The 23,490-nt window shown below is 31.0% G+C and overlaps 3 protein-coding genes across 3 annotated transcripts; 1 reads left to right on the top strand and 2 right to left on the bottom strand.

Moving 5' to 3' along the window:
* The first annotated feature begins 4,375 nt into the window (after positions 1 to 4,375).
* Positions 4,376 to 9,079, top strand: LOC105643789 (uncharacterized). The gene is made up of 6 exons (XM_012229001.3): positions 4,376 to 4,902; positions 5,744 to 5,943; positions 6,081 to 6,221; positions 6,305 to 6,385; positions 8,583 to 8,707; positions 8,816 to 9,079. Exons 1-6 carry the CDS (start codon positions 4,680 to 4,682, stop codon positions 8,862 to 8,864), a joined length of 819 nt encoding a protein of 272 aa, XP_012084391.1. The 5' UTR covers positions 4,376 to 4,679; the 3' UTR covers positions 8,865 to 9,079.
* Positions 9,080 to 9,726: 647 nt separating this feature from the next.
* Positions 9,727 to 11,475, bottom strand: LAP5 (Chalcone and stilbene synthase family protein). Its single transcript, XM_012229002.4, has 2 exons — positions 11,211 to 11,475; positions 9,727 to 10,872 (listed from the first exon to the last, which is right to left on the bottom strand). The coding sequence occupies exons 1-2, from the start codon at positions 11,392 to 11,394 to the stop codon at positions 9,881 to 9,883; spliced, it is 1,176 nt and encodes a 391-aa protein (XP_012084392.1). The 5' UTR covers positions 11,395 to 11,475; the 3' UTR covers positions 9,727 to 9,880.
* Positions 11,476 to 12,168: 693 nt separating this feature from the next.
* LOC105643791 (5'-methylthioadenosine/S-adenosylhomocysteine nucleosidase) lies at positions 12,169 to 16,694 on the bottom strand. Its single transcript, XM_012229003.4, has 8 exons — positions 16,441 to 16,694; positions 16,252 to 16,315; positions 15,444 to 15,535; positions 14,894 to 15,000; positions 14,497 to 14,571; positions 13,996 to 14,070; positions 13,246 to 13,338; positions 12,169 to 12,589 (listed from the first exon to the last, which is right to left on the bottom strand). The coding sequence occupies exons 1-8, from the start codon at positions 16,532 to 16,534 to the stop codon at positions 12,392 to 12,394; spliced, it is 798 nt and encodes a 265-aa protein (XP_012084393.1). The 5' UTR covers positions 16,535 to 16,694; the 3' UTR covers positions 12,169 to 12,391.
* Between the last annotated feature and the right edge of the window lie 6,796 nt (positions 16,695 to 23,490).

The following is a 23,490-nucleotide window of genomic DNA, read 5'->3' on the forward strand; positions in this document are numbered from 1 at the left end:
TAAGAGGAAATTTTGTGGGATAATTATTAATTAGATAAAAATCCTAACATTGGGAGAAAATTTCAGGAAATAGGAATTTATGTTTTTTTTACAATTTTACAAAATGCAAAAATAGGGTTAGAAAATGAAAAAATAAAGTAATTTTACACTTGATTTTATTGAAATAAGGGAGGGATTGGTAACTTCATGGAAGAATGAGTTCACATTAACTGATAAAAACTTGCGAAAGAGGAGACAATGAAGAGAATAAGGAAATTTGAAGGGCGTCCATATGGCAATCTACAACAAGTTTCTCATTTCATTGCCAAAGAGATCACGATGATTCAGATCATTTTCACTTCTGGGAAATAGTTCTTAGCAACATGCCACTGCCTGCTGATAAAAGCCAGTTTACATTTCCAAGAAAAGGCATCAATTTTTTATTTTTTAAATATATTAGGAGCAACATTAAATGTTTTGTTTATGGGATTTAGTGCCAATTAAGCTAAGTGCTCTCATTTGACATTTATTATTTATTATATTTTCTCTTTCTTTTCTTTGGTCCATTTTTATCCTCACGCTGTAGAAAAATCAGTCCTAATAATTGTACTAAGGCATTGCATTTGCACCCTATCAAGTCAAGATCATTTAATAAAAATTTAAAATTCATTTTCTTCTCTTTTTCATTATTCTTTATTTATATTGTCAAATTATTTAATCATATATGTTATATTACAATATTGTTTGTTTAGAAATATTCTAAAGATACAATCATCGCCAATTTATAATATAAATGACATTTCTACGTTTGTACGGCTTTGAACATTTTATATTTTTTTTAATTATTCGAAAAACAAATTACAGATTTAAAAATATTTTCCTTCCCATTATTTTCAAAACATAATATGATTGTTATAGAGAACAAGCCTTTTTTAATACAATAATTAAATAAATTAATTTAAGTAAATTTGCTAATATGGGCATTTTTGGTCTTTTTGTGAATTTCTCTTTATATTCCTTTTATTATTTTTATCAACTAAATATATGAATTTAATATGAATTCTTATTCCATTCTAGTGTATGCTAAACACTAAAATATGAATTATATTCCTTATTCCATTTCAGTATATTCCTATCACATTCCTTACTCCTAACTAAATATTACTTGAAATATTATTCTCTCTGTTTCCAAATATTTATCATATTTGAAAAAATATTATGTTGCCAAATACTTTTCACATTTGTACATTTAACAAATAATAAATTATTTTTTCTATTCTTACCCTTTGTATATGACTTATAGTTTGAATGGTTTTCACTCAACTAATAAATTAAGGGTGATGTAGTCAATTCATTTAATAATTTATTGTAATTTAAATAAATTGAATGATTTTTAAAGGATTTTAAATACCCAAATGTGGCAAGTATTTTGGGATGGAGGAAGTAATTTGGATAATCTCTCTGTGACCAATTCATAGCACACTTTCTTTTTTACAAGAATTGCTGAGAAATTTTAATTATTTTGTTTAGAGATGTAAATTTTCATGCATTTTTCTTATTATTCCCTACTTTGATATGAGATATACTACTCATTAATCTATGATTAACTTTTTTCATCAATCAACATTAATTATTATTAAGATTGATTAATATGCATTGGAAATAACTAAACTTAGTAAATAATCACATTTTCAGTGTTCAAAATGATTATTAATAAATAATGACATTAGAAAATAAAAAGTAATTTAACATTAATTATTATTAAGATTGATTAATATGCATTGGAAATAACTAAACTTAGTAAATAATCACATTTTCAGTGTTCAAAATGATTATTAATAAATAATGACATTAGAAAATAAAAAGTAATTTTTAACCAGTAATATTAAATACGAGTATAATAAAAATTAAATATATTAACTAACTTATTAAATGGTAAGTTGTAATTTGAGACAAACGAAGAAAAGAAAGGCAATCAGATATGTTCTGATTAGTCTTCTCTCTTATTTAAGGAATGAGATGTCTCGAGTTCGAATCATTCCGACCACAAGTGTTTCTACCAACTTAGTGAATATAGGGAAGAGCTACCCCTATTGTGTAGCCTATGGTATTATTTAAGTTTGTCGAGCCACCTATAAATAGAAAAAACGAAGAAAAGAAACTGTATCTATTAATTAATTAGGGAAAGATGGAACATGATTTAAGGAGGTAGCTATATTTTACACATTTTATGCATTAGGCCATTTGCCTTTCCTATCCTAACACATGAACAGTCAAATCCACCCCCCAACTTGGTACAAACATAATTTATTCACTTTAAGGTTTGATTCAATTAATTTGATTTAATTAATAAATTTATTCTTTTAATATTATTTCAGTCTATTAATCCTCACAATAAATAAAAAATTAATTTAATTAATAAATTTGTTATTTTGTTAGAATTATATATATTTATATTTAATTTGTTGATAAAAAGAATTTTTAAATAATTAATATTCATTTGAAGATATAATAAATTGTTTCACCTTGAATCTTGCATTTCGTTGCAATTTTACTCAAATTTGACGTTTATGCTAATATCATCATGAACTTTGACTTTCTCTTGTAATAGCAATCTAAATTACAATTAGGACTTAAATTGTAAATGAAAAATATATTACTACATGATTCACTCTTAACTTTAAATTTGAGTTAATTTAACACATTTGTGTGACTGAGGAAGCTTGGATCGATGATAAGGAAAATCTCTATTATTATTTTATAATATTTTAAATTATTTCTTTAATTGATAATAAATAATAAATAAAAATGTATTATTTAATACATGGATGTCTTTCTTTAAAAGAGTATAGTACTTCTCAAGCAATAAAATAATTGTTATTATTTAATTTTTAATGTAATTTTTAAGATAGAATATAAGATTATAATTTATAATTATAGAATGAAAAAACTATTTGTTCAAGAAAATAATTAAACTTAACAATTTTATATTAATAAAGAAGCTTGGATTAAGTTAATCCAAAGTTAAGATCCCATATTAATGTGTTTTTTATTTGCAATTTAAATATTAATTGTAATTTAGGGTTATGTTGTAACAAAAAAATTAAAATTCAGGGTCAACTTAACATAAATATCAAAATAGAGTAAAAGACAACACAATATAGAGTTCATGGTGATACAATACATTAAACCTAATTTAAATGAATAATAAAAATCTAAAGTTATAATAAAAAATACAGTTACAATTTCAGCAATATTCGTATTATTTTTTTTTTAAAAAATCGTTTATAAGGTTACTTTTTTTTTTGAAAAAAATTAAGAAATTGCAAAAATAGTTTTAAATTTTATTTAAATTAGAATGCATATGTTGTAAGAAATAAAATTTATTAACTATACAAATAAATACAAAATAATCAAATAAATTATCATTTTATTTTTTCTAAATGTTATTAATTATTATAATTTTTTTTAAATTAGAATAATGTAATTATGGACCAATTAAAAATTTAAAAAGAAAAAAATATTGTTAAACTCCAATTTGTATCAAACATTATAATTTTAGATTAACTATTCTTTTTTTTTTGCCACTTTTCCTTTTTTTTTTTTTAACTTTTTAGGTTAAATATTTTGTGCAATAACAAATTTATTTAGATTTGTAGATGTGTATATAATAGACTAAGGCTCTGTTTACATCCGTAAAATAACTTGCTGAAAAATATTTTTATGGATAACATTTTCTTTAAAAAATTTTTTTCAAATAGTTTATTTTTCGTTGTTTGGTTGTAATATTAAAATTTTTATCTCATAACCATAACAAATATTAATAATAATAGAAATTTTATAATTGAAAATTTTATTCTTAAATATGGAAAGAATAAAAAAATATAAATTATGAAAGCCGCCGGTGGCTGATGGTGGTAGCAAGTAGTTGTAGCTGGTGAGTAAATGGTGACTGGTGGCAGTGACTATGATGATTAATAAATTAAACAATATAGATTTATAAGATTTGCCAATGTCTGAAAAATGTTGTACTATCTCGAAAATGGAAATTTGTTTTTCTTAAAAAATGACTTAATTTTCTTTTGACCAAGAAAATATTTTTCGTTAACTTATTTTTCTAAATGTCCTAAACAACGGAAAATTGTGAAAATATTTTTCTACAAATTATTTTACGGAAACAAATGAAACCTAAATATTGAAATTTTCAAAATAAAAGTAGAATATTCAGTCCGAACTAGACCTAAACGGCTGATTTCGGGCCGAGTTTAGTTCACTTTTAACATTAATATGAATTTCAACCGTTCCATGAACTGCCCGGTTCTAATTTAAAATTTTAATTTGATGATTTAAATATACAAACACAGTTTGGTTTCGATGTGATTCTTATTTGAACGGAACCAGTGGCCACTGGACAATCAAATCAACTAAACAAACTGATCGAATAGCATACTCTTTTATATATATAAAAATAATGCTAATTTGTTAATTAAAAATTAATTGCGTAAGACTAATTTATCAAAATTTCCTAAATACAAATTAGAAATATGGATAAATAAATAAGCTCTTTTCCCTTCCGGCCTTCTGTTCTTCTCCACATTTGATTAATTAAGAAAAGTCAATCAAACCCTAAAAATTTCCATTATTGATTCTCCATTATTTTCCGTCACTTCTTCTCCGAGAAAAGTCGATCGAATTATACGATGAGGCCGCAGAGGAGGCCAATCCACGTCGTAACGACATGGGTGCGGCGACAACCACCAAAGGTCAAGGCTTTTTTGGCAGTGGTGGCAGGGATGGCGGCTCTTGTGCTACTTCGATTCATCGTACATGACCATGACAATCTCTTCGTGGCTGCTGAGGCTGTCCACTCCATCGGTATCTCTGTTCTTATATATAAGCTTATGAAGGAGAAAACTTGTGCAGGTAAGAGAGAAGGAAACTTTTTAGGGTTTTTTAATTGTAATTGTTGGAATTAGAAGTAAATTTATGACTTCTGTACCAATTTTCTTTTTTTGAATTTGGATTGTTGGTTATGATGTTGATTTTGATTGTTTTATGTTTTTCAGGGTTTCTTTCTTTGTTTATTGTGTTCAATTTGAAAAAAGTTTTTTTTATTTGTTGTAAATATGGATTTTCTTTTCTTCACATGATCGGGGAATTTCTGAAGAGAAGGGAAGTCTTTCTTAAGCCTTGCAACCAATAGGATAGCTATTTCTTTTTAGGAATTTGAACTGTATAGTTCAATTCATCATTCAATGTGCGCATATTGAAGGTTCTAGGAAAGTGGTTTTTTTATCAGGTTGGATTGAAAATTTAATCACACATTGAATATGCAAAAAAATAATTTTGACTTGCTTAATTCATGACTGCCTGATTAATGAGTGAACCCAGTTGTACTGCAAATATTTTCTGTTTATTCCATGTCTTTCTATGTAACAGGATGAAATGCTAGTGTCTCGCCTTTGTTACATGTTCTTGTAACTACCAAACAATTTGTAATGACAGTCCTCGCTTATTGGATCATTAATGTATTGTACAAAAAGAAACAAATGAAACTCCATAGATTTGATAGTTTCCTGCTTGCTAATCATGTCTAGCTTGAAATGGTTTACTTATTTGGGGCCTTTCTGTAACGAAACTGATAGATATGTTGGATTTTCTGATCTCATTAATTGATGTATAAGGTGCTTCAAATTTATCATCTTCTTTATATTTCATTTTCACTGATTTAGTTCCTTTCTGACCCTCCTATGAATTTTTGCAGGGCTATCACTTAAGTCCCAGGAATTGACAGCTATGTTTTTAGCTGTCAGGCTGTATTGTAGCTTTGTGATGGAATATGATATACATACCCTACTTGATTTAGCTACATTGGCTACAACTCTGTGGGTTATTTATATGATCCGTTTTAAATTGAAGTCTAGTTACATGGAAGATAAAGATAACTTTGCGATATATTATGTGGTGAGTATCTGTGTGAAACAGAGTATTAGTGGTAGTCTTTTCAATCCCTTATTTCATGCATGTATATTTTCTCTTCTTGTCAAATATGCACTTGTTATCTGCTTAACTTAAGTCCTTGTTTTTTAATCGGGATGCAGGTGGTGCCCTGTGCTATTCTAGCCTTGTTTATTCATCCATCAACATCTCATAACTTAATCAACAGGATTTTGTGGGCGTTTTGTGTATATCTGGAAGCTGTCTCTGTACTACCTCAGTTGCGAGTTATGCAGAATACAAAGGTTCAATTACATTTCATGAAACATGGATGATATGTGTTTTAAAGGTTTCCAAATTGATACTCATCTTGTTTTTGTACTGTCAGATTGTTGAACCATTTACAGCGCATTATGTATTTGCATTGGGTGTTGCAAGGTTCTTGAGCTGTGCCCATTGGGTTCTCCAGGTTTGTTTCTGCTGAACTGAATATGTTTGAATTATATGATAGAGCTAGCTTTATATTTGGTTTCTAGCGTCCTTAAGATTGTGATTGAGTCTTTATCTAACATTAATTGTTGGATTGCGCCATTCCTGAATTATCCTGAACTAATTATTTGCCATCAAGTTACTTCTATGTTGGTGCTGGAGTCTGCGCAAGATATAAGTGAGTGACACAAGAAAGCTTGGGAAAGCTTGAAGTTTTAGGAGATTAGGGCTGGGGTTTATAGAACTCAGGAATTAGGTCTCTAAAATCAATATGGAGAATCTGCATTTCTTTAGAAATAAAGGAAAATCAAGCAAACAAAAATAAACTAGTAGCATCACACTAATAGGATCTAGGACTCTTTCCTATCAAGAAAAATCGCAATTTCTTTGGAATTGCATCACACAACTCAAAAATAAAAGCATAATCTTCTGCGATTTTATTGATTCAAAACTTAATTAGAAATTGTTAGAAGCATGGGTATTTGTAGACCCAAACTACTCCTAAAAAACCTCTGCTTACTAGCAGTGTTATTAGAGTCGTCAATTCGAATCCAAGTTGATTTTCATGCCCAGCAATAGGAATCTAGTGGGTGAATCGAAATTGAGCATGAAATTCTATTGGAGACTCGCAATGAATCAGTATGTATTGAAACTATTGAAAGAAAGGAAAAAGGAAGACAAGTTGTTAGGATCTTATTGACATGCGAATGACTTGATTTTCCTCAGTTACATCAGCAACTATTTATACTACCGGACTCATATAATTCACTTGACAAATGAGGCCCAATTACAATTCTAATTCACAATTACAACCCAATTCACACATATTGACAATTACAATTGAAATATTTACAATGAAGTCCTAACACAACCATTTCAAGATCTGGGATTGAAATTTATATAAATACATGATTCTGAATTGAATTTTTAAATATCTTCTGATTAATTAATAGGAATTATGTTTATGAATGTATATATGTTGTTTCTAATTGATTCTGAAGAGTTATATCAAATCTTATAATTCAATTCTTGATTATTGATTCAGATAGGATTCTGATTTTTTTTTTTTTTCAATTGAAGAAATTTACAACAATGTCCTAACGCACCCATTTCATGATTTGGGATTGGAATTTCTATAAATACATGTTTTCAAATGAATTTTTAATATCTTCTGATAAAATAAATAGGAGTCATGTTTATGAATCTATATATTATTTTTTAATTGATTTTGAAGTGTAAGATCAAATCTTATGCTTCGATTCTTGATTATCAATTCAGGTAGGATTCTGATTTTTTATTCCAATCCCGATTTGACAACTAGTCTTAATAAGACTTCAAAAATAGTCCTCATCCTTCAAGATTGAACACCGAAAAAAAAAAAAGGAATATCATTATTCTAAACCATCAAGGAGTCTCAAATGACTTAATTTTTTTTTTTTTTAAATATTTGTAAAAAAAATAACGACAGAATTCTAGCAAAGCTGAAATTATGGAAATGCCCCTTAGCTTAGACTTGACTTAAATTTCTTGACCAGCAACTTATTGATTGAAATAGACGTATAAATATAACTCTAAAAAGACTAGAAATATAATATAATATCTAAAATAAATCCTAAATCTAGACCGTAATCTAAAATTCTTGAGCCTTTTACTTCGTATTTTCTTGATTTCCTTGTCTGCACCAAGAAGTTAAACGATATTGTAGTACTGTGGTCTGGTTAGCTGCTTCTATATGGATTGTTGCTTCAAGTTCTGTTGATTCCTGCACTCAGTCAGCCACCATCGTGCTTTGTATGGTGCAAGAAAACTAGAGAACAATTGTATCAAAATCTATAGAAGCTGCATGGTTATGTTGCATTATGATGAGGATTTCATAGCCACTAAAGCGGTCATCGATGAGTTTGCAATGAGCAATTATCTTATTCTGCAACCCATTTGTATTCCTGTGTCGCAACTTGCAAAGTTATCAGCATCGTTGACTTGTAATTGTGTATGTTCACTTTACAAGTATAAAATACCTATTGTAGGACTGATATTGATTGTGGAAACAAGTTGATTAACTTGCATGCTTGCACCATGGCACTTTATATTTATCCAGATATTTATTTTGGTATTTTAATGTGCTCCTATTTAGATTTCTAATATGCAATCATCTGTTTTGTTTTTCATCTGAACAGGTTTTAGATACTCGCGGACACTTGCTGGTGGCCTTGGGATATGGATTATGGCCATCTATGGTTCTCATCTCAGAAATTGTCCAGACTTTCATCTTAGCAGACTTCTGTTATTATTATGTTAAAAGGTATAGTAATTTTTCTGTCTTTTACCTGACAACTAAATACAAGCATAATTTAACTTTTTCAGGAAACTATTGTCATTCTTATTATGGATGTCAATTGTGGGTTTGCAGTGTTTTTGGAGGACAGCTTGTTCTCCGTCTTCCCTCAGGAGTGGTGTGACTGAAGATTCTCTTTTGCTATGGTCCTTAGGCAACGTTGTTGCAAAAGATTAATGTTTCCAAGCTATGTTGCAATTTTTTTTTCCCCTGTACGGGGTTCTCCTTTTAACTTATCACTGGAAGTGGATTGGTTGTAAATTTGGGATGCAAAAATTCAGATCTACATTTATATTTGAGAAACATAATTTTCATAGTTGGATTAACTTATTTTGTCAATTTTGATCCTATACTAAAGTCTATGGACCAGTTCTCTGCCTTGCTTATCTTCTGCTTTTAAATAATCGACATTGATGCTGAACTTGTGTGCATGGTTTGGGATTCTACGCATTTTATCTTTATGGGTTTTAGTTTTTGTGCTGGTTTTTGTTTGTGTTTCTCCTAAACGAAGATGGGGGATGGTTCACCCAGTTTACTTTCTACTGGGCAAAGATGAATTCACTCGCATTGCAATGTTTAGTATGGCAATGGCAGGATTTTATAATATAAAGTGGCTAATTTATGCTATTGCTGCTGCAGTCTTTAGCCGCAGTTTGGAATTGCTATTGCAAGAGGCAGTTTTTGGGTCAAAATCATCGAGTAATTGCGTTGGCATTTCTGAGTTCAAAGCCGCATTTGGGAAAATTTTCAAATATGGGGCTTCTGTCAAAATCAGTTTTGGGCTTATCAAGAATTTCATTGCAAGGGGTTACATTCATTATGCCAACAAGATTATTTTTAATTTTGACCTCAAAATTTACTATTTGCAATAGCAATGCCAGATGGGCCCTTACTGTTGTTACAGTTAAGCTTTGGTTAACTAGTTGTTCACATGAAATACTTGAGATTATTTGAGATGTTTGGTAGTATCTCAATGGCGAATGTACTAATGTAGTAATTTATTTGTTTATTCTATTGGTAGAAGAAAACTCAATTGATTCCAGAAATTTACATAAAAGACTCTTAGCCGCTCTTCTGGTCTGGTTTTTAATAATTTTAGAAGAGCCAGGTTATTCAATAAGACACCGAACAACAGTATACTTAGACACTGAGGTTTCTGGCAAGAACTCCTTCCAAGGTAATTCCAGGCCCAAAAGCAAGAATCAATCCCCATTGACAATCCTCATTTTCCTTGTTAATTTTCAAGCTCTCTTCTATCATATACTCGAGAACATACACAATTGTATTGCTACTAGCATTACCATAATCCATCAAAGCTCGTCTACTAGCATTTAATTTCTCTGGCAACAATTGAAGCCGCTTCTCTATTCTGTTCAATATTGCAGGTCCTCCAGGATGAACTGCCCAGAAAAAATTATTGTACCCTTTATCGCCTACTCCAGCACCTCGCATTAATTTTTGACAGAAACTCTCAATATTATCTTCAATTATATGAGGAAGCTCTCTTGCTAGCTTGAAGCTAATCCCTTCTTCTGTCATCCTGCCATCAATAATCTTTTCTGTATCAGGCAGGAAATTCTGAATTGCTGTATGAAGTTCAAAAAGTGGACTTTCAACATTAGAAACTGGGTCTGTGCCAATTATCATAGCTCCTGCACCATCGCCAAATAATGCAACCCCAACTAAGTCATATGGTCTATCTGCATTTGGTGGCCTAAATCCAATTATAGTAGTTTCAGAAGTAGCCAGCAAAACTCTACTTCCAGGATTGTTTTCAGCTATGTCTTTTGCAACACGGAGACCAGCGACCCCTCCAGAGCAACCCATGAAATACAGCATGACACGCTGCGTTTCAGGGCTGAGTCCTAGACCTCTTGCTAGGTGAAGGTCACCGCCTGGTAGCCTAGCTTCGCTTGAAGAAACATAAACCAAGTGAGTAATATCTGATATAGGCCTGCCCCATTTTTTTATGCAAGTTTCTGAAGCTTCAATTGCCATTTGTGTTACAGCATCATTACAAATATCTAATCGTTGTTTTACAGTAGGGATGCCTTCAATGGCAAGTTCAGGATACTTGTTCAGGATTTCCTCTGACATTACCACATACCTTGTTTTAACAGTTGTAGTCTGACCTGTTAAAAGTCATCATGGAAAAATTATAGTCACTTTCTTTTAGGAAGGTGAATAAGCTAATATATAAATTCAAAATCTTGAACCTTTGTTCTATCATGTCTATATAATGGGAAATTCATAACAAATTCTACAAACAAGTTTTAGTTTGTAATTTGCTCAACTACATAATATAGTTCCTATTCCCCTTAAATTTTTCTGGCTAGTTTCAATAAATATGCATGCATTTTGCCCTTTATTTCTTCCAAGTTCCATATGTACATATGCATGTATTTGTTAGTCATGATGAATGGATTCTAATGAAAAAAATAAATTAGGAGAGAAGAGTTAGCAGTTGTACAGAGTCTAGTTAGTTTCTGCTTCAGGTCTGGATCATAACAATTGGTATTCTTGAAATACCCATCAACTAAAAACTCTTGCATGACAAGCTGATGAGGGAATGCTTTGCCTAAAGCAAGAATTGTAGCTGTGCCAGGTTTAGCCTTTTTTGATAAACCTGTTTGTACAATCTCTTCGCTCCCCATAATTCCTTCTCTTCCCAAAAAAGATGAATGCAAATATATTTGCAGGGTCTATTTGAGATATTAGTATATGAGCTCTCTTTATCTTGCAATGAAGCAAAGACAGGAATGCTCATATACTCGTATATATAATTTGCATGATGAAGATAACACTTAATTAAAGGAAAAAGCGATAAGTGTGGCAGAATTCTTGCATAAAGAAGCAGTAGTTGAGAGGCTAGACTTTCATGCAGCTAATTTTTAAAGATCTTATTGGTAGATGTTTGGTGTTGGATCCATAATAGCTGAACTAGTTATGTTTTACTTTAATATTAGATATGCATTATTGCCAAATCCACATATCCTAACAGAGGCATTGGGTTTGCCAGGGTAACAAGTACCAATTTCACCAAAAATTGATAAAAGCTACCATATTTAGCTGCTCTAGTTGCTTAGTCTTGCATGTGAAATAAGTTTAGACAAGATTGAGTCATTTTGAGCAGTATTAATTAATAGATATTAAAGTTACAGACATCAATGTCTGCTCACAAGCTGCAGCCTCCAAGGCAAAAACTAATTTTGGTTATCTTGTAGATTTCTCCAGACAGATGTCTCAGTCACCCGGAACATGGGAAGAAAAATTAAAAATGCCCTCTATTCATGCTTGAGGTGAGATTACGTATGGATTGATTGTAAGATTCAGGCTTCATTTGATTTGCAGAATAAATCAAGTAGGAATGTAATAGCTATTTCATAGACATAAAACGGTTGTTCTTCGCTTAAACAAGCTTACAACCATTGTACCAGTATCGAAACGAACCCGGTTTGCATTCACAACTTTAGGTTAAAACGATTAAATTTTCAGCACTCATCTTTTAAGCAGCTCAGCTCGTATACCTACTTAAACTAAGAATTCAGGTTTTAACCCTAAAATTATGTTTCTTGAAACAAATCTGATCAATCAACACACCATTCTCACATAAATCTTCAGATTAAATCGTCAATCAAAGCTTGGGTTACTTCAAAGCTCAGAGAGACACTTTCCCTTGATGAAATCAATCGCTTGGGTGACTGCCTGCTCAAGTGCAGCCGTAACTGCAGCCAAATTCTGCAGGAATTCCTCTGCAGTTGGCTTATCACCATCCACTACATCAGTCACCGCTTTTACAAATATTGTGGGGACTTTTAACAGATCAGCAACATAAGCAACTGCCGCTCCCTGGAACACCAAAATTTCAAGGAAAAATAATTAATTATTGCAGAAGCAGGAGAAACATGCATTCAGGAACGGAATGATTATTTGAAGTGACATTTCCATAAATTATATATTTATGCTGCCAAATCAGCACCATGGAAGTGAACCGAACATGATGATGACAACCTATTTTGTACGAAATTCTTCTTGCTGAAAGAACTAGAGAACTAGAGAACTAGAGAATAAAGTAAAGGTTGCATTCCTCCCCATGAATGTGTTTATTATCTGTCTGTACCTGCGCTATGGCCAAAGACATCCTGTTGAATTTCACTTCATGCTTGTATTTTCGAGAAACTCAACTTGAATATGTGAAAGCCATAGGGAGGTATTAAGCATGAGATTCCTGTGCAATGTCACATTATTTTTAAGTTCACCAAAATTTATGATCTGAAAGGATTCTGAACTGGAAGCCATGCATTATACTTAAACACTCCCATGATGTCTTATGATGTCTTATTCAACAGGATAAACCTTATCAATTGCATCCTATCATTTCAGGTTCAGGCTTAAATAAGCATACAGCTAATTAAGGTATTAAAATACAGTAACCATATCCATTGAAGGGCAGGAATGCCATGATCCATTCAGTTCATGTGTTATTACGTAATAATTCAATATACCTCCATGTCTTTAACTACAGCATCATTTGCAGTAATTGTTGCTTCATCCTGTGGAGACATGTCCAGAGAGTCTCCAGTGGACAATTTCCCCACCTGAAACATGCAGATATTACTTAGTAGAAGTACTAGATGCCCTGGGGGCTCTGAAATGAACAAATTTCCAAAATTTCCATATTACACTACATCTTCAGCATAAGCTAAATATAAATGTTTGTTAAATGGAGTGCCTATATCTTCATTAAATTTCAGATAATCCTAGGAAAAAATTATGACTTACCATTGCTATTTGAAGGAGGGATCATATCTACATATAATTAACTTTTTCATGATATATAATTCACTAAGAAGCAACAAGGCTCAACCACTAGGAATTTTCTTAACCAAGGAGGCTGACAAAAGCACTAAGCACAGAAGAACTGCTTGTAATAGATGTCACCCCTCCGTAAATGAGATAAATAAAGTCAAAACTAACAGTAATCATGGTTTCTTTCTGTCTGTGGGAGCTCTTGAATACAAATACACTGTAGGTGGAGAGAAAGAGGGGGGAGGGAGAGGGCATTCTTTTCTTTTCCTTTTCTTTTTTCGTTTTTGTTTGGGGGGGGGGGGGGGGGGGGGGGGAGGGGGAAGGGGAAGTGGATTAGTGCTGTGTCTAAATTTGCACCAAACTGCAATCTAACTCAAGAAAACACTTATAGCACTTAGATAAGGGACATTCAATAAGTCTAACTGTGTTCTTGGCATTCAGTATACCTTTAGGTTAAGCTCCTTCAGGAGATTGGGTGTCGAGTAAGCCTTCCGCAAACCAACTCCATACAGATCAAATACCTACAAAAAGCAAAAGAAGCAGAAAAACTGAGGGGAATAGAGCAAAAAACTCCATTACAGACAACAGCGGAAACTTTCTTTCTTTGTAAAGCATCCAGCAGAGCGGATGTTTTTTATCTTAACCACAGCCACATGCATATGTGTTCCTTGTCTTGTTTGAGGTTTACTATGAGAATCATTAGGACCTCCAGTGTTCTCTAACATCTATAGTGAACTAGTTCTAGGTTGCAAACACAAATGTTAAAGTAACCAATCCTTTTTGGTCACATATCATGTTAGAAAAAGAAAAAAAATAAATGAGAAAGCAAGATTTGATTGACAGACTGATAGCCTTCAGACATATGCTTAGGTAATCAGAAGATTCTATAATTTCAAGCTTCCTGCATTATTAGCAGAAGTAAAAATGAAAAACTAAGCAACACTTACGGGGATAGGGATTCTTCTGTCATGGAAAGCAACATCACTTGCTAGGTAAACATCACCAATGGACGCTCCTTTTGCCTGGAAGCATTTATTTAAAAGAAAACGTTTATGTTGGTTCACTTGCACAAATAAACACGCTCGCTGCTTCTATTAAAGAAGGGGAACTCTTAAAAGCTAAAAAATATTATAGCAGCTGAAATACAAAAGATTAATTTGTACATCTACATCACGTTTGCAGTATTGCTAAATCATAAACAATTAAAAAAAAAATAGAAAAAACTCCCACCAAAGTGAAAGAAAGGTCAGTATGAAAAGTGGAAAGTTCTATGAAATGGGGTAACTTGGAGTTCGTGTGGTATCATAAAACAATCTAATGAGCCATTCAAGTAAAAGAACATACTTTAAAGCCACCAGCAGTGCCTGCATTGATGATTAAGTCTGGCTGTAATGCTTGGATAGCAGCATATGTCAAAAGTGATGCAGAGACTGTGCCGACGCTATCCACCCCTGAAAAAACAAATAGTTGAAAGAGTAATTCATGCAGCTGGAGTTCAAATAACATTCATTATTAAGGATATTCTGCTCAGTTCAAGTATTAAAGTAGCATATATAATTTGGATCCCATCCTATAGTCATGTTCAAAACATGTATATACGCATCCAACTACTGGCACTATTTATTTCTTGGTGAAATGTGTGATGAAGATGTAGAGGAATAAATATGAACTTTTCTGACAACTGCAGATATCAGCATAAGACAAAAGAAAGTAAGAGGCATTATTTGCATATTCAAAGATATTATTAACCTTTATTTTCTAGTGTCAAGACTTAAGAGCTGATTCATTATCATAGAAAGCCATCTATGCAATCCCTATCACAGAATGAAAGCTCCAGAATATCTGAAACTATGGAATCAAGGAACATAAATCCTTGCAAGAGCTAACTACTTACCCAGAATTGGGTCTTTTCCAGGCCATACTAAATTGATATTGAGATCATTGTAAACACCATGATACCAGACCCAGGGAACACCTTTTGGAAACCTGCACTATTCCACATTGATTAATCGTTCCTGAGCACAAGGGAATAGAGCATGTGGTACACAGACTGAAGAGAAACACACATCAATTTCACAAATTGAATTACCCAGTAATGCCTATAAAGAATACCTACTTTCACATTCAGTGCAACACAAACAGGCCAAAATACCAACCACATACAATTAGTAAACAATGTGCCAAACAATATCTACATTTCAAATGAAGTTTATGAAGCAAACTTGTCAACTTAACTACCAGTCAAACTTAGATTCGTGTCCTTGCAGAAACAGAGAAAGTTGAAAGAAATAAAATGATTAATACATATGAGAACAAAAAAAAAAAAAAAAATAAAACCAAAAAAAGGAATAAAGAGAAACAACTAGCACACAGATTACTAGGTTTCAGAAAAAGCAAATAAAAAGACTGGACAATTTCAAGCGTCTCATATATTTCTTAATCTCTTAAGCATATTCAGACCGAGATTAATAACTGAAAATAACAATTTCAACACAGAAATCCACCACAAAGAGGTCAATTTAATGCTTGTCCTTTTTCCCCAAAATAAAAAGAAGTACCCCTTAAACTCAAAATTGATTGCTCATATACAGAAACAACTAACCATGAGAATACCAATCAACTCAAAAAAAGAAACATCTACAGCTATAACACAATTCTATCAAAAGTAAAAAAAAAAAAAAGGAAGAAAAAAAAATATTTACGCAGCATGTTGGTCCTCTTCCAGCTGGAATTTGTTCACCACAGGCATTGCTTCCGTTTGCATTGCTGTTGACTCCATAAACAAAAATAATCAGTAAACGGATAAAAATCTATGCATATAGAGAGAGATATCTGTATTCTATATATAAGGAAAGGAAATGGAAAACAGAGAGAGAAGAACAGAAGAGAACCGATGATGAGAAGGATATTGGAAATAGGGCGTTGTTCAGCTTGAACAACTGTGGTATCCCCTGCAGCGTCTGATCCCTCGCCGTGAGGAGCCATAGAAGGCGGTTTCTTTTTCTGCGTCTGAGAAGATTTTTAGTTGAGGCACTAATGGGGGAGTAGTATTTTACTTTCCAGGAAAAAGACCGAGTGAGAAAGAAAATACGAGAAAAGGCCAACGCAACAACAACTCTCTTTTAAATTCTTTTATGCTTATGTTACATTGAAAATCCAATCCAGACCCCCCCTGCTTCAGTGCCTCGTAGCCAATAGGAATAAACGAACCAAAACCGATATCTATATTATTTATATTCATAAAAAGTCATTAATTAACAATTTAATTTCTCTTTCAAAAAAAAAAAAAAAAATTTATTTATTGTTACAAATAAATTTATTTCTTAGCTCCCTTCGTTTCCAAAAATATCATTTCTTTCTTAAAATATATTTTTCAAATAACTCATTTTTCATTATTTGTTTATAATAATAAAAATTATTTCAAAAATATTAAAAATTTTAACTTCTAAGACCATAAAGTATTTATAATTATGTCAATTAGGTATAATTTGTATGATATCAGATTTGAGTCCTTTCAACCACAAGAGTTTTCATCAAATTGGATAAAATAAGAAATTATACTATATAGTATATAAAATATATATTAAATATGGTAATGATATAATATCTTTAAAGATTTTAATTTTATTGCTTGAAAAAATAAAAATAATCTAATTTTGATAGGCTAATTGAAACACCCTGAATTTTTATTTTCGAAACCTTTGCATTTTTTTTATTAAATCAAAAATCGCAAATTTTGGCCGCGTGGGCTGCAATTGTAACATAGTCCCAATTCGAGCCCAAATTTTCGAATTGGGCCTAAGCCCAAAATAGTTCGTTCGGAAATTTTCGACTAATAAAATGAAAGTCCAGCAATTTATCTATTATGTATATATATATATATAAATTGTATTTTCAAAGATTTTCCAATTAAATTTAATATACCGACAGCCTGAAAATTAATATTAATATTTTAGTGTGAATACTGTGAGAAATCGAACCGAAAACCGATTGAAAAAGTCAAAAACCATTGAAAACCAAAGGTTTGGGCCGAATCGAACCGGTTCGACCCAAACCATCTAGAATTTTCTTTTTCCTCTATTTCTAACGCACACCACTCTCCCCTTCCCCCATTCTTGCGCTTTCCGATCACCGGGGACACCAACAGCACACTGTCACCGCCATTTCCTTCTCCTTCTTCTTCTTCTTCTTCTTCTTTCTTTCCTTCTTTCTTCCCCTCTTCATCTGCGTCTACATTTCTTGGCGAGAAGCAGAGTCGCGCCACCACCTGCTCCATCCCCAGATCGCGCCATCGCTGCTACACAGCTCCGCCATTTGCTTCAGCGTGTCTCTAGCCACTAAGAACGAACGCAGCGCCATCTTGTTGCGCCACTGCGCTGTTGCGCCACCACCCCCCTGCTGTCCAGTTAGCTCGCGCCACAGTTCTGGTGAGCGTAGCAGCCTGTTTTGGTGGACTCAACGCCATTGCTCTCACCTACCCTTAGTTCCAACACGCGTAACTCCCTTTTTCCAGTTGAACAAATTCCGGCAGCAAGATTGGGTATGTAAATTTAATTTTTGGACTAATTTTAGAATGTTTTTCTTAGTCTTGTGATTAGCTAATTTATTTCTTTTGCATTGATTGTTTTTCCAGCATATATTTCATTAGTGTTGAATTAGTTAAGGAACTTTGATAATGGTATATTAATAGAATTAAGTAGGGGTTAAGGTAGTGTAGACATAATGTTATATTAAATCATAATTTTGGTTGTGTGTGGTAGTGTTGAGATTGAAGGAGGATGGGAAATTTTATTCGATTTATTGCCCGATGGATGGGCCATAGGGATTGAGTTATATAATTGATAAATTGTTGATATTTTAGCAGGTGGATAGTCCAATTTTTAGGGGAGATGTTGCCGAAATTTCGGTAGAAATATAAAAGAAATTTCGGTAGAAAAATAAAATAAATTTCGGTAGAAGAAAATAAAATAACAAGTTATTTCAGAAAGGCAATTTAATATAGAGAAGTTAATAACAAAAATAGGGACTTGATGGTGAATTTAAATTCTCTCTACATAATTGATGTACTAATTGTTTTTATGGGATTCTCATTAGTAGGATTTGCGAAGAGATTATGTATCTTTTGTTGGAAAATGGTTAAGTTGATAAAATATTGTGATATTTGAGTTGGTAGATAGTCCAATTTTTAGGGGAGATGCTGCCGAAATTTTGATAGAAATTAGAATAAATTTTAATTAACAACATAATTAATAAGTTTATTTAGATTAGTTCTATAATTTGGTACATAATAAATATAGTGCTCTGGTTGTTTATAAACTTTATTATTCATTTAACTATTTAAATATTCATTTATTTATTTACATTATTATTGTTAATATTGTTATTTATTATATTATTGTTGTTAATTGCTAATACTATTTATTTATTTATTTATTTGCATTGATTTTGGATGTTTAATGGTGCATTGCATCACGATGTCTAATTGAATAATATGTCTGCATTTGATTGCAATGTTTGATTTATTTGTGTTGTGATATTGCTGTGCTTTGCTTGTGTGGAATTGGGATGAAGTGGGTCACCATGGGTTTGTGAGGACGGTCGATAAAGCATGGATCCTGATTATGATGAATTGTAAAACTGGACCGTCGGCCGGGTAAATGGGAGATCGGCGCCCCCGTGTGCACCTACTGTTACCGTTACGGTTAACCACAGGTTGGCTTCTTTATTTGGGCGCACCGGATAATATAGGTTTGATCGCAGCCCGCAGGGTGGCCTCCTGTTGTGAGCGCCTGATGATCTAGATTTGATGGAGACGACCGGGTTGCCTCCTGTTGGTATGGAAAAGAAAAGAGAGAATGGAAAAACAATGAGAGGGCTGGTCAAGTGAGGATTAGACCGGTCGGCCAGTATGGGGGATCGGCTCCCTGGTGCACACGTTATGAGAGGATGGGCCATGTGGGAGGACGGCTCATCGGGGGTTTCGGTGACGCCACAGACCAATTTCCACGTGATGTGATTATTGGAAGGTGATATTGTTTGTGAGTGCTGGTGACATGCCATTTGTGTGACTGGCTGCGTGAGCATATAACTAGTCGGATGACTAGATTGATATGTTTACACATCTGTGTGACTGTATGTGTTGTGCAATAATTATCATTTTAGGAAAAACTCACATGTCTTGTTTAATTTTTCAGGAAGTAAGTTCCTCTTTAATTCGATTTAGGTTACATTTCTTCGACGCAAGGCATCAAAGAAATTTTCCTTAATTCCATAATTATTTCAGTATGTAACTGTATGTATAAAAGGCTATGTATATCAAACAGTTAGTGACTCCGCAGTTGTAGAATTTACTTACATTTAGTCGTGTATTATCGTAGACGAAATGAGATGAAATAAAATCTTGAGGCTTATTTATTTATTTATTTATTTTTGTAATATGGGCTGAATATTTGAAGTTTATATTAAGATAGCAAATTTTAGGGTTTCAGGCTTACTACGGGCCTCGGGGGCCTTAAGCTTACCTGGGCCCTAGTGCCGGTCCGGCCCGTAGAATCGGGTCGTGACACTAATTATAATATATAAGGTACATATTAGATATGGTAAGAATATAACATATTCAATAATGTAATATATCCAATTATTATTTTTAATAAATCTTTAATTTCATTGGTTATAATAATTTCCTATAAGTAACTTATTCTACAAAGGATAATGTAATTTATCATTATTTACTTAGGAATATATTATAAAATTTATTGTTTAATAAAACTCACTAGAAATATTTATAAAATATAAATTATGATATAATATGTTATATTAGCAAACTATATAACATGATGAAAGAATTTTTTTTCCTCAAAAAGCAATTGTAATATTAATTATATGCTCATAAATTTTAAAAAAAAAGAAAGTATCAAAATTATAAACTATAGTAGCTATCTATCTATAATATATATTGTTCTATAATGTAAATTTAAAACATAATAAGTCAAGTCAAGCAAATCGAGAAAATTCTCTTAATGTTTCACTTTATTTTGTTTATTTAATATATTTATATTTTCAATGTTTATTTACTCTATTACTTTACACTTATAAATAACTTATTTTGAAAATTAATTCTTTTTTGATTGATTTATGTTGTTATTTCCTCAATTAGTGTGAACCTCAATGAAAAAATGATAAGAAAATAAATTTCTCATTATGCATATTGCATTAATGACGGACTTATTCTTCATAATTGGGAATTCGTTGGTATAAAATTACATATTTTAGGAATAAGTAATTCATCAAATTAAATTAAAAAAATTTAGAAAATTTTATGTTGTCGATTTAATTTTGTCTTTGAAATAAATGAATTTGTTTCCCAAACTTGTTTAGGATATATAAGTTATACAAAATTAATATTTTAATTATTTTTTACCCCCCAGTTTATACTAGATAAACAAAATAATACTCAAATTTTTTGGTGAATAAAAATAAAAATAACCTCTTTAATCTTTTTAACCGATAAAAACAATTTGATTTAAAAATTATAAAAGAAGAATTATTTCTTCAAGTTCATGAATATAATTTCTCAATGAATCAAAGTGAAAACGAAGCAACTCAGTTGCAGAAAAAAAAAGTTGAGGGGATTTTTTTTTTTTTCAAAATTTAGGAGGATAAAATTGAAAAAAAACTAATTTGTCGATAAAATATAAAATTTTTTACATTTTATAAGAGAAATTTTAAAATTAAAGGATTCAATTATAATTCTGCACTTTTATATTTTAATAATAACTATACTATTTACTAAAATAAAATAATTTTATAAATTTAATTATAATTTTATATTTTATTTTAATGAGAGATATATTTATGAGTGATATTTTTAATATGACTATAAAATTCAACAATAGGCACACACCGACGCGGAACTGGATCCGTATCACACACTTGAGATTTGGAGAGCCATCACATCATAAATAGGTAGAGCCGGAGAAGGGGTTTTGTGATCAATTCGTTTATTTCATGATAGGACTTTTTGAATCTAGACAGTGGGGGCAAATTGGACCGGTTTAATGGTCATGTTAGTCAAATGAGACGGCAAGTGAATGAATACCATAAGTATTAAAAAATATAATTTGCAATATCAATTGATAAAATAAAAAAAAATTTGCTATTTGAATTCATTTTAGGAATGACGTGTCAGCAAATAGGCTTCAACTAACAGTCACATCTCCCTCTATTGGACGGCATCTTGAAGACCTCTATTGTTATTAACTAAAAAATTAATATAAAATATGATTGATAAGATTAAAAAAAATATTCATAATTATAAAATTAACCACAATTCATGTTTTTTTTTTTTTTTTTTTTTTTGTAATTAGACCATTTTTAAAAAAAAGATTAGTATTTTTAAATTGAATAATTTTATCAATTAAGAAGATTAAAAGTTGTTACTTTTTTTTTATTGGCTAAAAATTGAATTTTTTATTCATTCTACACAGAATAGGGATGATAAAAGATTGAAAAATTAATTTTTGTTGCAAATTGTAGTACAAAGGATAAATTTGAGAAAATTTATTATATTATCCTTATATTTTATAAAAATACATGACTTTGCCCTTTCATTTTTAGAAATATATATATAGTTTTGTTCATATCTTTTGACTCTGTCTCACTAATATACTATTTTATTGATTTTGTATATTTTCTCGTTAAATACAAGGATAAATTAATTAATTGAAAAAATACAAAAACAAAATAATAGTTAATAAGTACATGATAAATTAGTTAATGTTTACAAAATATAAAAAGAAAATAGTAATATATTAATGAAAAAAGTACAAAAAATTGAGAGAATGATATAACAATGTAATAACGATAAAAAAAAGACAAAAATTTGTATTTTTAAAAAATACAGGGGCAATATGATATATTATGATAAAGTATATGGAAAAAATTATAATTTCCTTAGATTTATAGCAATCATCTAAAATAAATACTAATCCCCACGTTTTATACTTCTCTTTATCGCAACAAATAACCATTTGACAAAAGGTCATGAACACAGTATAAAGAATCCAAGTCCACTGCAAGTTTACAATCTCTAACGTGTCTCTCTCTCAAGAAATACAAAACCCAAAAGCTAAAAGCCTAAAAACCAATAAAGAAAGAAACAATAAGCTCTTTTAATTTTTTATTTCTCCTTCAATGTCACTCTTAGGTTATTCAATTTAGACATTGATCCACGTATCCACGAGGACCATCTAAGGCTGAAATTTGTCTATAGCGTGTCATTATTAGATAAAGTCAATCAACTTGATATCTTTATTCTTGGACTAGTGCAAAGCATGTTTCTCCTAAGTTTGAGCAGCGATCCATTTTGGAAAAAATTTACCAAATTGAATCCACAACTTCACTTATGAATTAAATAAATAAAATTAAATTCAATCAAAATATGGTCTGATTAGTTTTCTTACTTTTTACCTTTCGATTATATAAGTTATCATCAAATTAGTAAATGTTATTAAAAAAGAAAGGCTGCTCCACTTTGTAGAGTTCACAAAGTTATTCCGGTTTTTATCTTTTTTTTTTTTAAATGTATGACTAGAAATACCCTCATTTTAATAAAAATATTTAATCCATAAGTGAAGCTATGAACCTATTCTAAATAAGTTTTTCCTATTTTTTATATCCAAATTTCCCTTTCTTGAAATAAATATTAGTTATTCCTCAATTCGTCCATAATTTGTCATAATTGGATTTGCACACAGATTAAATAATTTAGTTCATACCATTGAACTATAATTTTTACTTTATTTTTTTTCTAAAATATCCATATATTAATAGTCTATTAAAATTAAATGATATATATTAAATTGTTATTGAACTTAATTAAATTATAATTATTTATCAATCAAGGCAAGATTTTTAATTAATTGTGATATATTGAAGTTTCA

Source organism: Jatropha curcas, chromosome 1, assembly GCF_041381405.1.
Source record: "Jatropha curcas cultivar XTBG-Jc1 chromosome 1, XTBG_Jcur_1.0, whole genome shotgun sequence".
Lineage (NCBI taxonomy): Eukaryota > Viridiplantae > Streptophyta > Magnoliopsida > Malpighiales > Euphorbiaceae > Jatropha > Jatropha curcas.

Bases quoted from the DNA above. Each gene is read 5' to 3' on its own strand.
- LOC105643789 (XM_012229001.3), top strand. From the start codon at position 4,680: ATGAGGCCGCAGAGGAGGCCAATCCACGTCGTAACGACATGGGTGCGG. The intron at 4,903-5,743 runs GTAAGAGAGAAG...GAATTTTTGCAG, and splicing joins GAAGGAGAAAACTTGTGCAG to GGCTATCACTTAAGTCCCAG. The intron at 8,708-8,815 runs GTATAGTAATTT...GTGGGTTTGCAG, and splicing joins TGTTATTATTATGTTAAAAG to TGTTTTTGGAGGACAGCTTG.
- LAP5 (XM_012229002.4), bottom strand. From the start codon at position 11,394: ATGGGGAGCGAAGAGATTGTACAAACAGGTTTATCAAAAAAGGCTAAA. The intron at 10,873-11,210 runs GTACAACTGCTA...GACTTTTAACAG, and splicing joins GCAGAAACTAACTAGACTCT to GTCAGACTACAACTGTTAAA.
- LOC105643791 (XM_012229003.4), bottom strand. From the start codon at position 16,534: ATGGCTCCTCACGGCGAGGGATCAGACGCTGCAGGGGATACCACAGTT. The intron at 15,536-16,251 runs GTAAATATTTTT...GGAATAGTGCAG, and splicing joins GAAGAGGACCAACATGCTGC to GTTTCCAAAAGGTGTTCCCT. The intron at 13,339-13,995 runs GTATACTGAATG...TGCATGTTTCAG, and splicing joins TGAAGGAGCTTAACCTAAAG to GTGGGGAAATTGTCCACTGG.